The 17117-nt window shown below is 41.8% G+C and overlaps 1 protein-coding gene across 13 annotated transcripts in view; it reads left to right on the top strand.

Annotated features, from left to right (window-relative positions):
* The window catches only part of HIVEP1 (HIVEP zinc finger 1), a 121064-nt gene that overhangs the window by 34008 nt on the left and 69939 nt on the right, over positions 1-17117 (top strand). For 2 of the 13 annotated variants that reach the window (XM_038129941.1, XM_038129937.1), the window contains exon 1: positions 7145-7542. The exons of 8 other annotated variants lie outside the window; for them this stretch is intronic. Coding sequence is in view for 4 of the 5 variants with exons in the window: in XM_038129937.1 (XP_037985865.1) it covers positions 7503-7542 (40 nt within the window). In the remaining variant the exon portion in view is untranslated. 3 more of the 13 variants (XM_038129938.1, XM_038129939.1, XM_038129929.1) reach the window with 3 other exon arrangements.

Here is a 17117-nt window from a genome sequence, read left to right as displayed (position 1 = left end):
ATGTGCACTACCACAGATTGGACAATCACCTGTAGAATTGACCTGTGCTTCATCTTTTGAGGCTTGCACATTGGTGACTGCCTTATTTGCTGTTTAGCATGTTCTGTGATCAGTGCTAAAATAGAAGTTGCAGAGTTTGCAGAAATGCTGAGTAACTACTGTTTCCATGTTATTTTGTTCTAAATAATTCAAAAAGATGTTTATACAAAGCTGTGGGCGCTCTCCTGAATAATTTATTCTACAACAAAACCATGGCAGCATTAAAATGAATAGTCAAAAAGGAGCCTTGCCTGTCTGCTACCTAAGAGAAAATTCTGTCCTACCTTTTTATTGCTCTGGAAAGGTCTCTACACCCCCAGTTTAAAATAGATAGCTCTTGCTGAAGTCCCTCAGTTGAAATTTAAGGAAGAGAGGAGCAAAGAGCTGACATGCCCCTGGAGAGCTAAAAGGAAGGAGCAGTGGATGCAAAGTGAAATCAAATCTCTGCTCTCAGGAAGGTGGGATCTGTGTGCATAAGTTTTCATAAAGGTACAGTAGGGTTTGAGCTGTGCATGGAGCTGGCTGCAATAAGGCAAGTCTTGGCATCACCCTGGTGAGAAAGCCACCAATTTTTCCTGAATTCAGGAGGAGGGATAAATTCTGCTTTAAAGTCTATATTTATATTAAACAATTCCATTAAATATGTAACTATCCCTGTCCTTGCTTGATTTCTTTTTCTTCAAATAATCAGCGGCCTTTGGCATTTCACGCCCTTCTTACAGTAATTTTCAGTAATTTCTTCCTGAGTGCTGATACTTGGTTCTGTCTTAGCTGTTTGATACTTCAGTTCAGTTTCTCAGAAAGCTTTTACATGTGTATTCACTGGTCAGAAACTATTTGGCTGCTTTTTTGAAGTTCCCATCTTAATTCCTATCACAACATTTCCTAAACTAAGTCACTTTTTTTTTTCCTTTTTTTTTTTTTTTTGATAGAAAATCACTGGTGTTCTCAGCTCTGGCTGTGCTGCCATATCCAGCAGGTTCATGGCAGGGCTGTGACCTGATGAGAAGCCATTTCTCAGGCTGGTCTGAGAACACTAGTAAGGGTGCTGGTTGCCTCTCCCAAACCAAGTTTAGCACCAAGCACAAGGGAAATACCCAGGCCATGCAAATGTGGCCACCTTGGGCCCGTCACAGGCTGCATTGCCTCATGTCATGCAGAACTGTTGTTGGTTATTGAAGGCACCCATGCTCTCATGTTGGCAGCCTACCAGACCCATCTTCTTCCAATTGAGCCTCAAGGCTTATTGTATCAGAGCTCAAGAGAGACGTGCCTGCCCTAGCTGTGTGCTGATAGTGTCAGTCAGATGGGTGATGTGGGGTAACTGGCCACTCTTGATCACGTATTTTGTGCCTTATTTAAGGGCCCTAGTAGATCCTAGCTCAGGGGAGCAATGCGTGTGGCTGCTACTAGGCAATGGGGTTGAAACCTCAGCCTGATGACAGAAGAGGTACTGTTTGCTGAGTCCCCACAGTTGGACTCATGATGGTGATACACCAGGAACTTGTAATGAACCCTGTAAGTCATTCCATCGCTGCTTGACATCCCCATTTCCTATAGCTTTGTGCTCAGAGGGAGCCCAGTCACTACGCCCAGTGCCTCCTTCCTTCTTCAGCTTCATTCTCCACCTCTGCATGCTCTGGGCAGGCAAGACACTTGTAGGAAAGAAAGTTGATTTTGACCACCACACTGAAATCCATCCTCCATTAGCATGGAGTGAGAGCCATCCTGTCATCATCTTCCATGAAGTAACTGCAAAGTTGTGTCATAAAGAATGTGAGGTTCTGATCATCACTACAGAACATGCTGTGTGACAGACAGCCTTGCTTAGAGGTCTGTATCTTAGGGATTGTGTTGAGTCATACAGTTGATAATCTAAATGTAAATAATAGTTGATGCCTGTTAAAATTTGAATTTCATTAGGTGGAGGTTTTTAGACTTGAACAAATGATATTTTTTTTCACATAATGCTGTAACATGCTTACTAGCTTTGACAAAGAGTGTTTCCCCTGATACAGAAATAGCAGATAATAATAAGCAAGCAGACAAGGTTATGCAGCAAGGGGGTATTTTACTCATCTTTGTTTTGGAGAAGATAGGCCAGAGTGAGGTACCTCTTAGAAACAATCTACTTACTGATACTTGGCTTCAACAGATTGACATCATCTCGGGAAAGAAAATAACTGTTTGCTATTCCTGTCATAGACTTCTTTCAATCACTGCGACAGATGTTCTAAGCATGTTGTTCCTCAGTTAGGTTTCTTTAGCAGTGAAAATACTGTGGTCTAAATATAGTTTAAATTGGTTGAGGTACCTAGTTTAAATATGATTCAAAATTGTGTTATACCTGGTTTAAATCAGAGTGTAATAGGACAAAACCATTGGAAAGTCTAGTTAAGATAATTACAAGCCCAGGTAGGAATTCTTATTCAATCATATTTAAAGTGAAATGCTTATCTTTTTCTAATATATCTTGCAATCCGATTTAGGAGAAACCTGGATAACATAGTGAACTTCCCTTCCCCTGCTCATTATTTGGAATTACCTTAGACAAAAAATGGGGAAAATACTTAGTTAAATAGTTCTCTTTTTGTGTTGTCTTTTGTGGCAGCTGAATGTTTTACATCAGGAATACACAGATTCTCTTATCCTTTTTTTTTCAATGAAATGGAGTTTCATGCACAGGAGCAATTGAGATGGCTGAGATTAGTGAGAGAACCAGTACACATGCACAAGGTACCTACCCATTACTCCTTTGGGGACTTTGGAAGCTGGAAAGGCTACGGTCCTTATGACCCCCCCCCACCCTTTCCTCTGCCAGTGAGTTCCAGTTCAAAGCTCTTCTCTGTCATCCTTCCTGCTCACTTGGTTCTGTGAGAGGTAAAAGGATGATGCAGGGTGAGTTCTGCTGAACCTGTTGGTGGTAAATAGCTCCTCCTTTTTATTCTCCCACTCATTTTGTACCTAGATGATTGGTTGCTGCTCATGTGGCCCACTTTTTGAGACCACTTGCTCGGGAGCACAGTGTCCTACCTGGGACTGAGTCCTGCTGGTGTGACAGTAACTGCATTGGTGTGCATCCCTTCCAAGTGTGATTGCAGTCAGTGATGTTGATCAGGGGAATGCTCTTGTTTGGATACTGGCTGGCTGGAGCTTTCTGCTCCCTCTTTCTGACACGTATACAGATGAAGTTGCTAAATTGTGGTGTCTGGGACAAGGTGCCCTTTTGTTTCAAAAAATGATGAGTAAAGCAACAAAGTTCAAGGTTTATTTCATCACTTGGACTTTTACTCCAGTGATAGAGACTGGGAGTTCAGCTTTAGAAAATTGAGATCCTCAGTTTGTAATCTGTTCTTGTTTCATTGCTAGCTAACATTATTTAGTAGACTGTTAAAATAATCCTCCAAGAGGGAAGTAAATATAGGGGGTTACAGGTGCAATGATCTCCAGTGCCTAATGACACTGACTGTTAGCATCCTTCATTTTGTGCTTGTTTTTGGGGGAGGAAAGAGAAGCTTATGTGGTAATCACATGCTTCCAGGTCATTGCAGGGAATCTGGTGCCAGCAGTAACACTCTGTTCAAGGTCCTGCTTCTGTGGGAAAACTCACGGGTGGTTAACTTGAGCATCCAATTTTGAGCCTTCAAAAGGGAGAGTGGTTCATGTATGCTTTTTCTTGAAGCTATTTGGACCCCGCTATGATCTCACATAAGGAGACATTTTCTTCTAGATTTGGCTTACAAATTTGGTGTTGGGATCATTCATATTGATCTTTGGTTTCAAGCTTCTTTGTGCAGCAGTGAAGGTTGTAGTTGTTTACTTACGAATTTCATCATCGTACTTGTGTTGATTTATTGCCCATAGGTATTTAAGCTGTGAGAACAGTGAGAAAGACTTTAACATCTCATCTTCCCCCTTTTTTTTTCCTTACAATTAAACAGAAATCCTACAGCATTCATCCAAGGAGTCACTCTGTAAATTTCATGGTTAATTTCACTATCCATGGACAGCTGAATGCACTTTTGTAGCTTTTTTGCAGCATGATCGTGGCCTTCTCCTAATGTTTCTATGACAATTTTATATTCAGTTGGGTCTAGAATGAAAGAACAAAAGGATTCTTCAGTATTCAAACCAGCTGCCTAGGGAAGTGGTTGTTACTATCCCTGGAGGTATTTAAAAGATGTGTATACATGGCACTTAGGGACATAGTTCGTGGTGGACTTGTTAGCATCGTGTTAGCGGTTGGATTCTAGGATCTTAGAGGCATTTCTAACCTAAATGACTAAATGGTTCTAAGATCCAACCTACTACTTCCTGAGTTTGCTCTCCTGTTTGAAGGGCTGAGTGTGGCACGTCAGGAAAGTTGTGGTGTCTGGGTTTCAGACTTCATCTCTTTTGACCACCTTCCATGCCAAGTATAGGAGCATGGTGAGACCTTTAGTTCTTGAAAGGTAGATTGGTTATTTAGAGACAGACATTTGAGATTATACTTCATTTCTTTGTCCTTATTTGTTCATAATAACAAAGATTGCAGGAAGAAGATACTGCCTTTTGTTCAGGATTTAGCAGGGCAAATTACTTCAAGTGAGAAGTTTCCTGGAGGTGAATGTAGCAGAAGTGTTCCTGCTTGCCTGTAGCATTTGGATATACCTAATAAGGATGGGAAGCACCTTAAGGTAACCTTCTGCCCTCCTACTTTGCCATCTGTCTCAAGACCTGCAAAAGATTTCACTGCTTCTCACACACTCTTCTACCAAGGTTGTCTCCCAGAAAGGGAAAAAGAAGAGTTACATAACAGTGTTTTCCTCCAAAACTGTGTGTTATGGAATTCAACCAAGACCTTGATTTTAGCTCCAGCAGAAGTCTAAAACTGGCACAAATTGTTTTCCAAGGTCCCTTTTTCTGTGTGTATAAAGAAAGTAAATGAACCAATAGTTTAGTATGTGGGGTAGAACATTCCAAAATAGCAGCAAAGGAGAATGGTTCTTGGGAAGAGCCACAACCACCAATTCACTAATTAGTGAGCTTTCCTTTTCCATCAGGGGATACAATTTCTTTGTCAGAAATCACCAGTAGAGAGCTTGGAGGAGAGGAAATGTGCTGTGATACAGAAATAGAACCCGTTTCAGATACGATACCCTCCTGTTGGACATTAATGAACTGCAGCAGTTGTATGTAAGGTTTGTGGCTTGTTACATATGCTTAGCTTGTCAAAAGTTTCTCAGGGCATTAAGGGCAGGCAGTGTCATTTGTGCAACAGGCAGAGCTCTCTGTAACACTGACCTTACTTGAACTGATAAATAGCTGTCTTATCCATGACCTTTAATAGCTGAAATGTGTACATCATCTACAGCCTTTTTCAGGTTTGCTTCAAAAGAGATCACTGGATAAAGCATATGAATGTATGTATGCAGTGCTCTGTGTGATCTTTTCTGGCTTGTAACAGCACATCAAGAGAATTCCAGAGTTTAGGAGTAGCAGAGCAATCACTTTTCCATGTGCTCTTTCTTCCTCATGAAAGGTATTCATTCATAGGGATGCATGGTGTTGTACAGCCAGCTGATCTTAAAGAGAAAAAAAATAAAACACGACAGAATGTAATGTTTGGCTTTATACTCTTAATGTAAAATAAGAATTACCTTCTGTTTGCATTCTCTGGTTTAATTTGAAAGAAGACAGAGACAATATTAAAATATAATGAGGGCAGTTAATTTTGTGGTTCGCAGTGGCTCAGATTTAGAAGGGAAAAAACCCACCTTAATCAGCACAGTACTTAAGGGCTCCCTGTAAGAAGGTTGTGCTTAACCTTCAGCAAACGCTTATGGGCTGCCCTGAATAGTAATGGGTTTAAGCACATGCTTAAGTGTTTTCCTGAAGGAAGACCTAAGCATCTTCTGAAGTGTTAGGTTACAGCTTCATTTACCTTATTCATAAATCCCAGCATCAGAGGCAAACTTCTCTTTCATCTCTTGGCAGATATTTGGGTGTATAGATTTTTCCACCTCCGTTTGCCCTGCTTTCCGTGGCTCTCTTGCTGCAATCTGATCAGCCCAGGCTGACCTTCAGGGGTGCTCCACATGGTTCGGGAGCCTGCCCGCATGGCTCCGATTGCACGATCAAAGTCCGTACCTTGCCTTTCATCTGCCGGCTCTCTGCCCTTCCCAGGGTTATTAATGTGAAGAACTCAAAGGGGCAACCCCTTTCTGCTGCGCCTGTTCCCCGGGAAGTAGGCATGGGAATTGGCGGGTTGTCCAACGGCTTGGCTGTGGTCAGTTTTCCAGGGTGGGAGATTGGATTGGAGCGGGTTAAATCTGTACCGGCTGGTTCTTGGTTGGCTGTCGGAAATGCAAGGAAAAAAAATCCCAAAAACAGAAGCGAAAAAGAAACCACACCAAGCCTAAAAAATATGGGGGGAGGGGAAAGATGGAAAAAAAAGGGTGGGGGGAAAGGAGGAAACAAGAAGAAAGAGGGGAAAACAAAAATAAAGAAGGTGGAAAATGGAAAGAAAAGGGGTGTAAAAGGATAAAAAAGTAAGAACAAGGAAAAAAAGAATATTAAAATGGGAGAGGTAAAACAAAAAATGGAAAAAAGAAAAAAGGGCAAGAAGGGAAACGAAGGAGAAAAGGGGAGAAAGAAAAAAAGTATCACGGAGGAAAGGGAGAAGAAAGAAGAGAGAAAAAAGAAGAGAAAGAAAAAGGAGGGAAAAAAGGGGGGGAAGGGTAAGGAAAAACCACAAAGGGGGAGTGGAAGCCGCAGCCGCGCCCGCCCAGCGCCGCCAGCAGCCCCCAGGCCGCAGCCCCGGCCGGGCCGCCCCGAGGCCGCCGCGGGGGCCCGGCCTCGCGCGGGGCCCGGCGCGCGCCTCTTGCGTAAGCGGCGGCCCCGCCGCCCTGCCGGTGGCGGCGTTGCCATGGCGAGATAGCGGGGGAGGATTCCTGGGATCCGTAAGCCGGGGGAGAGGGACAGATTACGTCTTAACCCGTCACTCCGCGGCGCCTAACGTGATGTGGCAGGGTCGCCCAGGTGTCCCGGGGGGGTGACCCGGCGGGCATCTCCGGGCTGTCGCAGGCATCGTTTTAAATAAAATAAAGCTGGGAGGGAGGGAGCGGGGGTGGCTCTCGGGGTAAGAGGATTAGATGCGTTGCATGGGGGCCAGGATGAGAAAAACACTGCAGGGCTTGAGGGAGGTGGGTTTGAGGAATTGGCCTCGACGGAAATGGGAGGCATCTCTCTCTCTGAACATTCCTAGTGCCTGCTGAGAACTGCCTGGCAGGTGCTGGAAGGGGATTCTTTTAATCTTCATCTGCATATTTTATTATCACATTTAGTTGTCAGCGTTTTAATCGTAATATGTGCGCATAAACACACCCTGAGAATCTCTAAGCAGCAAGTCCAAGTACCAGCCCTATGCTGATACCGAGCCTAGAGAGCCTAGAGCAAATCATTGACAGATGTCTTTTACATGAATGGAAGGAATGACGGGAGAAGGCATCAGTGTCTGCTTGGGTAAGTTTCCTTTCCGTTATCTTTAGTCATTATTAGTATTTTATACCGTCTCTTCCTCAGTGTCAGAGTGGGAGCAGTCAACTCTGGTGGGGTCTTCTTGTGCTTTTGATCTTCTCACTACTCTTTGCCTGCTAGAATTCCTAGAAGCAGGTGAGGATTTATTGAACTCTTTTGCTGTGGTCTCTTTTTTGTCGCTGCAAAGATGTCATTAGAGCAGCCAAAAACTTTATAAATTCCCATGTTCAGTTTTAAATTTGGAAAAGATGATGTCTGGTCTAGAATGGAGTATGAAAAATACTGGTCTCCAAATTTACTGTGTTGTAAACATGTTTCTTAGGAGAGCAGCCCCTATCTGTGTTAATAATAATATTCATTGCCAGAAAACAGATGTGTGTGGGGAAAAAGTCTTAAGTGAATTTAACATTCTTAAACAGTTTTCCAGCAGTGGGGTAAGAAATGTAAGAGAGAATACTACTGGGAAATGAGCTTGCGTTACACCCACAGAGCATATACTGTACATTAGTTATAACCCTGTTGTTTTTGTTGCCTGCAATTAATTGAGTAATTTCTTCCATGACTGAAACTGCAGGTTAAGCATGTTTGCTTTGAAAGCCAGTCTTCTGAATTGAGACGGCTTTTGCACTTACCATATATTAACAAGCTCTTGCAAAGTACATTTTGTGCACTATGGCTCTGAATTCCTGAAAGGTGTCAGTGGGGGTTAATTCACTGTTACATAAACAGCCAATAACAGCTTCCGACTGTACTGGAATTGCTCTAAAATAGTTATTAGCTTCAAGGCCATTATGAAGGAAAAGGCATTTCATTTTTGCAGATATTATTTCTATGAAAAAAAACAGAAATGGACTATGAGAACTCTGAACCATTGAAGTGAGGACACTGCTGTATAAATAGGCAAAGCTGTCGTGTGGCTTTACCACTGGGTTTCACAGCTCTGACAAGGCCTTTACCTCCCAATTATACTTGGAAACCAGCAAAATCTCAACCAAGCCATTTTTCCAGAAGCTGAGCATTTATTGTGTGAAGACATTTGAGTAGAGCACCATTGCTTTAGTTAGCAAAGCCTGGCTGCTACCTGTGTGCACGCATGCTGATATTTTAAAAAAGCAGAAGTCAGAGCTGGCATCACAAAAAGCCAAATCTTATAGCAGTACTGAACTGTGGGAGCACAGGGGCAGCACGGAGAGCCAGACGCTGGGTTTTTTGCAGCAGGGTTATGCAGCAGTTCAGCTCACTCCAGGTGGTGCAGGAAGGAGCTGAGAATCAGTTTCTGAGTTCCCTGCCTGGGAAGCTGGGGTGCCTGGAGGGTGGAAGATATGCCTGCAGCCATTTCTGGTGCCTTCTGGTTTTGAAACTTCCCATGGGGAATTTGCTAGATAGTTTTGTTGCTGGAGTGTTTATTTAGCAAAGCAGGCCTGGCACCTGTTGAAGCAGCCTGCAAAATTGGCTCTGTGCTCTCTGGGCATGAGCAATTGTTGTTTGCTCAGAGAACTCGAAGTGTTTGGATATGAGAACTTTGCTTGCATTTAGACATCTTTGGTTGCCCCCAAACTAGCTTACACCTTGACTTCTCAGAAGCTGGAAATACTGCTTCTGCTGCATTTCTAGAAGTAAAAGAGTACAGGAAGAGGTTTTATGTGTAATTCAGCTGGTTTTTGCATATGACTGCTCATACTGACTACTACTTTCCAAGAGATAAAGTAACTTTATGTTTTGATTGTTTCAGCTATAGGATTTGACTCCTGTTTATTTTAAATGCAGTATTGTTCTGCATCACCAGCAAGTTATTTATTTAGGTGTCTGAGGGGAACACATGACTTGGCATTAGCCTTTCTTTTCCTCCCATCTCCCCTGACCCCAAAGTAGTTCAGCCTGAAACTTGATAAGTTAATCACAGTTACCTTGGCAAAATTATAAACAAATTAAGATGGATGAAGCATGGCCATAAAATTATTTAGGATAGGCTGGGAAAATGCAGCTGAGAGCATTAATTGCTGCTACTTTCACTGCTGCCTTTGGCAGTGTAGCGTTTCAGTAAGTAATTCCTCCTTGAAGGAAGGGAAGCATGCCGTGTCATCTGTTTCACTTCTGAAGCCTTTCTGAAATTCCCTGGATTTATGACTTGTGTTAATCGATGTTGTGTAGGTGAGTCGTTCAGGTATTGTCGCTTCTCTGATATGGAACTAGTCTATCGCTGTATCTTGATTTTGGTATATGTCTGCTTGTCACAGGGAATTACATGTTTTTGCACTGTTTAAAAATGGTAGACCCTTACTACAGTCAATATCGTTTTAATGGAATTAATGAAATTTTAAATTACGAAGAATTTTTGCTCTTTTGTCTGTTATGGACCATAATTTGATTACAACCCCCAGCAGTGCTGATGGCCCTGGAGATGATAGATGACAGGACACAGCACATACTGGAGGATCAGCTGTTACTGTTGCTTCATCCAGTCCTGCTTATGTTGTGAAAAGACATTTAGGAGATGCCTAGAGCTCAACCATGGAATTTATTTAGAGGGAGATTTCAGAAGAACACTAAGCATAAATCTACCCATATTTGCAAGTTGGTTTTTTTTTTTGCTATTAAATCTGATGGTGCACATTTTTGTAGTACATTTTACCAAAAGTGATCCTAAACATTCGCAAGTTGTCTTTCATCCAGGAGGTGGGTAGTGCAGTGAGAGTGAGAGGCAGGGATAAGGCTTTTGAATCTTAATGAAGCTAGCTCAGCCAGAGGGGATGTGTCAGGTGGGAGGCAGAGCTGTCTTTAAAGAACCACATGGATTTCTTTCGGTGTGGTCTAAGTGTCCATTTGAGACCCTCTACAGGTTTTCCATACTGTTTCGGTCTTTACTTGTTTGGTTTTATATATTATAAAGTATATGGTTGTAAACCACTTCATATTGAACACAGTATTCATTCTGGTTGAACATCCATGCCTTATTATATGTCTTTATCATCATTGCAAGATAAATATCAGGGCTTTATGACTTAATAATAAGTTTTATCTTTAAAGATCATTTTCTAGCAGATTGAAATGGGTTGTTACCTCATCTAGGAGTTATGAGTGTGATTGTTGGGAACACCTGAGAGTTGAGTTAGCTGAATGCTGTTTTAATTGGCAGGAGATTACCAGTTTCTATGGGAAAATGAATTAGTTAAGACCCGTCACAAAGGCCTTTTGAAAATTCTCGTCTGTATTCTGAAGATTATTGATTTTGAAATTAATTACTACAAGTTGGAAGAAGAGGGTACTTTCTAAATACCCCAATTTTGCAGTGTCTGTACAATAATTGGTTTACACTGTATTTAGGAGACACGTACAAAACAGTTGTGTTTTTGCAAAAGGGTTTTAGCTGTAGCTTTTTGTAGGCCCACTCTGAGACAATCTGATAAGGTCTGATGTTCAGGAAGCCCCCTGCTGAAAACCAGGCTGGTTTAAGAGAGCTGTGGTTCGGCATTTCGATTCATTAGCTGTTTTGGAAGTCTCTGGTCTCACTAGTTAGTATTACCTGTCAGAATGTGTAAGGGCAGAAGGAGTTTGTGGCCACCTGATGAGACCCTGGCGCAGGTTGCCTGGAGAAACTGTGGGTGCCCCATCTCTGGAAGTGTTCAAGGCCAGGTTGGATGAGGCTTTGAGCAGCCTGGTCCAGTGGAAGGTGTCCCTGCCCATTGGAGGGACGTTGGAGCTAAATGATCTTTAAGGTCCCTTCCAACCCAAAACATTCCATGATTCTATAAAACAGCAAAAAAAGCTGCCTTTAATTTTTTGTGTATCATTGGAAAGGGCACTGGTAAATGAGAAGATAGGCTCAGGAGGGCAGGCAAGGGGTTAACTCTAGAGTATCTCTATGTAAGTAGTTGGCAATAAAGTATCTAAATATCTCTATAAGTATTCATGTGTGCAACCACTATGTTCCTTAGGAATATAATTATCTTTCCAATAAATTCTTGGATTGTGGAAATCTTGTTTTATGGACTAAAACTATAAAGTACACAGGAGGACGTGTTGGACGTTGCTACCAAACTCACATATTACATGATAAGTTCCTAAACCCAGAGACCAGACTTTCCCTCACTAAGAAATTCCCTCACCTCTCCATCATCATCCCACACATTCTCTTCTGCCCATCAGTGAGCTATGTGGTCAAAAACAAGAATCCTCTTCCCTTTTCTCTCTCAAGAAGGAATTAAAAGAGGGAATTTTGAGCTTCTGGTAGGTGACTTGCTTCCTGCTGTTTTTACTCCTCTGTGCCTGGACGTTTTCCAAGGCAGTCATTCCTGACTTTCATCTACACCCTGGGGATTCCACAGGTGTGATGGAGAAGTGAACCTTTGTGGAGATTTGGCTGGTTTGCAGTCTCTTGCCACAGGGGAATGGAAGTAATAACAAGGGAGTTCCCACAGATAGGTGGATGTTGTGGGGTTGTGCCAGGAAGTTTTGGTTTCCTAATAAAATTGAAAGACCGATTTCTGCTTCTCTTAAAATCCTTGGGAACTTTATAGTCAGCCTGAGCACTGTCTGAATTTTGGTGAAGAGTCAAATGCTCACCTGAGACTGGAGCATGGGGTTGGGGAAGGTGTTTCAACTTCATCTAATTCTAATTTATTCCGTGTGAGATATTCACCTGTGTGTGCCTGCACGCTGCTGCAAGGGACGGGTGGGTGTATAACAAAGAAAAAGCCCAGCATTTTGACATCAATAAATGTCACTTTACAATGGCTACGATGTTGTTAGTGCAAAAAGCAAAATATATCCCTATTGAAATTGCTTAAAACGGGTGTATTTTCAGAAGGAGTTCAGTTTACTACTGTATTTACAATAATAAATTTGCTCACAGATTGGAATAAGCAATAGATGTTAAATCCACTCCTAATAAGTGTGTGCCATGTCATTCATTGTGGGTTTGTCAGATGACCTTCAGAGTAGATTTGTACCGTACTCAAACATCTACAATTAAAGCTCATTGACATCAGATTCATAGGACAGTGTTGACATTACTTTTAGAAGAGTGACCTTATTTTCCTTTATAACTTGTATTTAATGGGAGAAAACCAACAAAAACTAAAATGTTAGAAAACTCAAAACTTGTCATATTTCTGTAGTGTTTCAGTTTTTCTGAAATTATCTGCATTAAATGAGGAATTCATTGTTATAAATTTTACAGAATTTGTACTGAATTTGAATTTTCAAAGTCTGAATGGCTCCTAGTTTAAATTATTAAAAGACTTGAAAGAAAGCTTTGGAGAAATGTTTTTTGAGGTTTTTTGTTGTGCTTTTTTAGGAAAGATGAAAATGTTCATTCCAGAAAATAGTTTGTAGTGTAAAACTTGTTGAAGCTCATCCTTTCCACAAATACCTTATATTTTGGTAGTGAGTTTTTTTGTCAGAATTTTTTATTTTGTCAGATTCCCTCTGGCAGCATCATTTTGTCATCTCCATGTTAGGGAACGGTCAGCCACCATATACTATAGACAAACTGTGTGTCCTTTAGTAATATTAGAACAGGAGAAGTGGCCAGTACATCATTAAAGAAAATTGAACTTAGGATTTCAAAATGCTGGAATATCTTAGAAATGAGTCCCCGTATCGACTCTGGATTTAGGAAGTCTCCATGTGCCTTAACAGTGTGTTTCCCAACCATGATGTGTATTTTGCTCTGATTTTATGGATATGCATTACTTGTTTTGGGGATAAATGTGAGGATAATGTGCCATAAAATGCATTTTAGTCTCCAGTTGACATTTCTTGTCAACCTGTTTTCTTAAAACCTAGTTTTTATAGGAGAAATTTCAGATGAGAGCATATGGATTGATATATTTGATATACTTCTTGTTACGCAGGATTTGCAGTATAATGCTTACAGCCCCTTTGATATTACAGCACAGAGTTTCTTATTGCCTGTACAAAGTATTCCCAAAATGTGTTTGCTAACGTGGTTTAGTGCAGCCTTCGGGTTTTCCTTGGCATTATGCCTTGAGGAAGGTTTACTGTTGCATTGTTTGTTTTCAAATTTTACTTCTTAAATTTTGGTTAGATGTGATATAAAGCAAAAAATTTGTAAATTAACGTGGCCAACCATCTCAAATCTGAGCTAGAAATGAAATATTACAAGTAAAATTTTGGTTTGCTCTAAGTCTTGTTGATCTGTATGAGACAGAAGGTATCATTTCCTGCTGTGTATCTTCAGCAATCAGCAGTGTAACAGCAGACTGATTGGTTATTTACTTTTTATTTTCTCTCCCATAGATCTTATGTCAACAGCACTCAAGCAGAGTGTAGCATGGTTATTTTTACGGTGTCTTTATTGGTTGCATAGATTAAAACATGAGCGGTTTTATGGAGGTTGCCTTTTTGCATCCTGACAATTTCATATTTGTCCTTGTCTCTATTAAAACATTTAATTTCCCTCAGACAACTTAACCTTTTTCTTCCACTTCAAATAATGACAAGGACAAATATTTGTCAACATCCTTGCAATGTGATGCGTTCATGGCTCCATCAGTATCTTGGGAGTCCGGAAGAATGTTTCTGACCCTTCCTGTAGCCGAGGTGGTGGCCAGATGTGGGAATGCTCATCTCTGCTTCCATCTCTGCAGCAGTTCTGGTGGTGATGTGCAGCTGCCCAGGCATGACCACCAGCCCTGAGGGCCACCTGGGGAGCTTGCCTTACTGATGCGCTCTCCCAAAGCCCCGGGTCGCTGTGGGAGCATGGCAAGGAGCAGGCTGCAGGTTGGGTACGTTTCACATCTTCCTTTCTCCTAAGGTGTTGTTCCAGACCTCTGAGCTGTCATCAGGTATAACATAGCAACGAAGCAAGCAAATTCTACAGTACCTCCAAGCCCAGTATAGTTGCAGAATTCCACCATTTTGCTTTAGATAAAATGATCAAAAATAGTGTTTGGGGAAAGAATGAACCTCACCCGAACAGACACAGCGACTTTGTGAGGATGTGTAGGGTCTTGAGCAGAGATACAGGTTTTGGAAATCTGCAATGCTTGTGAAGCAGAAACAGTATTTTTTAAGAGTATGGATAAGTTAAACTTCTTAAAAGAAAGGGACTAAGTCTTTTTTTCCCCTTTTATATGTGCTTGGCACGCTGCTCAATAAATACGGTCCTAATATTGCACTAGCAGACTGTGATATGAATGCCAGTGATTTCCCCATGTCTCCTTCAGACCTGTGTGATTAAAAATCCACGTGTGTGATTAAAATCTTACATCAGCATTGGAATGATTTGGATTCCTTCATGCTTTCAGCTATTCAGGTTGTCAGTAAAAAAGGCCTATTTCTACCAACATGTGATCAGAGATTTCTGTCGCACTCTGCCTGGCACAGACCTAGTGATGATGGATGTGACTGGTACCTACACAGAATGTTCCTGCTGTGTCTTTTCCTGAATGTGTGCCCAAAGGGAAACTTTCCATGGTTTTTGAATGGCCTTTAGCTGAAGACTTGTTCAGGAGGCAGAAGGTATTTTAAGGAAACTGTGGTAGGTACGACTCCTGGTAATAAGGCTCTTCTGGTCTATGCAGTGCTGCCTGACAGGTCTGTATTTGATTTCACTGATGGCCTTTCAAATGCAGAGTTAGATATTTCTACATGTTATTGCAGCTGAACAATTGCATGTACCTCCCCACAGAAGGACCCATTGCCTTTTCCTGGGCAAATACTCCTTTATTTGTTCATGTCCTACTCTTTCTCTTTCAAAGTGAGTTGAAGTGTTTAATTTAGGAAGAACACAGTCAAGTATTTTGTGCTGTGAGATGGCAGAAGGGGTGTTTGTTCCTGGTGGTGGGGCTTGCTGGCGTAGGTGTCTTCTGTGGCTTTGGAAGGAATGTTCAGCAGATACTTGATGACCTTCTGTAGGAGGAAAATAGGTGCACAGGTGAAAATGGAGGAGGTTCTTGTGAATGTCGAGGTCTCTTGCAAGTCTGGAGCTCAGCCTACGTTGCAGTACATAGGGAGAGAGTTGTGCTGCCAAGAAATTAATGTCTCTTTTACTGGGATAGTGAGGGTCTCTGTGCACCACATTCAGAGCGCTTCTATGGCTTTGCTTACCGACCTAGGTTTGAAAAAAGCAAAAATGTTCCAGCTGGAAAGGAACTGATTTTTCTTAAAAAAAAAAAAAAAAAAGCCCTGGAGTGCCTTGGGTGTGTTGGGTAATTGTGTACTCAAGAAACCACTTACATAAGTGAAGACACTCCTGTAACCCTCGCCTGCCAGGAAGGCAGGCGCTGCAGAAAATCCACTCATCGCAGAGGAACCTCCAGTAGGTGCAAAAGGGGAGGAGAACTTTGTTCTTTGTGCTGTGTTTATTCACAAAGAGAAGTTGTCTTTGGCATGTGTGCTTGGCACCAGAGGATTCCCGTTTTTTATCCTGCGGAGCTGCTTTTTCTTGTCGGTGTTGCGGGTAGGTTTCCTTTCCTAACGCGGAAGGGGAGAGGTGGGTGTTTTCCATAGTTCATCCCAAAGCTTCGTCCCTGCTGGTTGAAAGAGCACAGCAAAGCACCTTCTGGAGGCAGGGTAGGAGTCAGAAGCAAAGTCCTGGGCAGCAGCTCTAGTGGATTCCATTCCAGCGCTGTTTGATGAGAGAGGAGAAAGATACGGGGGGATGTAGAGGTGGCATGCAGCAGGGCACAGGGCGCAGGTCTGGGTTCCCTAGTTCAGCAAGGAAAGCCCACACAGATGGGGAGGGACTTTATACAAGAGCATTAGTGATAGGACAAGGGGTAATGACTTTAAACTGAAAGAGGGTGGATTTAGATTAGATATAAAGAAGAAATTCTCTACTGTGAGGGTGGTGAGACATTGGAACAGGTTACCCAGAGAGGTGTTAGATGCCCCATCTCTGGAAACAGTCAAGGCCAGGTTGGATGGGGCTCTGAGCAAGCTGATCTCGTTATGATGTCCCTGTTCATTGCAGGGGATTGCATTAGATGACCTCTGAAGGTCCCTTCCAGCCCAAACTATTTTATGATTCTGGCACATGCTCAGTAAATGTGGTCCTAATCCTTCACTAGCAGACTGTGATATGAACAGCACTGATTTTCAGATCTGCTTCTCATGCTTAACAGTGTGCATTTAGGGGAGTTCTAAAACAAGGACGCTTTCTGGGCAAAACTAGGCTATACTGTATTTACAAAGTAAGCACATTTTCCATTAATGTAGTTTATAAAATGTACAAACAGGCCTTAGTGTTTGCTTACATTGCTTACAGCACAAATGTCAAATTTAAATGCATGTGAAACTTTATTTCATATGTTTATTTCAAATGTAATTTGATTTTACTGTGAAAACATTTCAGGAGTTAAGTTTGAGATGTGTGACAGAACAGCAAAGATATTTAATACTTAGCTTAATTTAGAAAAATGACCTTTCAGAGGAAAAAACTGTGCTTGTCAAAAATATACTGATGAATTAATTTCTTGTGATGCCAGTGTGATAGCTGACTTTTGAGAGCAACCTTAAAGATAATGAGTTTTATTTTTATCTTAGATCTATCTGATTGTAGTGCCTCTCACAAATCAAGTCACTTTACTGACTTC

Source organism: Motacilla alba, chromosome 2 (assembly GCF_015832195.1).
Source record: "Motacilla alba alba isolate MOTALB_02 chromosome 2, Motacilla_alba_V1.0_pri, whole genome shotgun sequence".
Lineage (NCBI taxonomy): Eukaryota > Metazoa > Chordata > Aves > Passeriformes > Motacillidae > Motacilla > Motacilla alba.
Note: the sequence above shows the minus strand (reverse complement) of the source record. Positions and strands in the feature narration are given on the sequence as shown.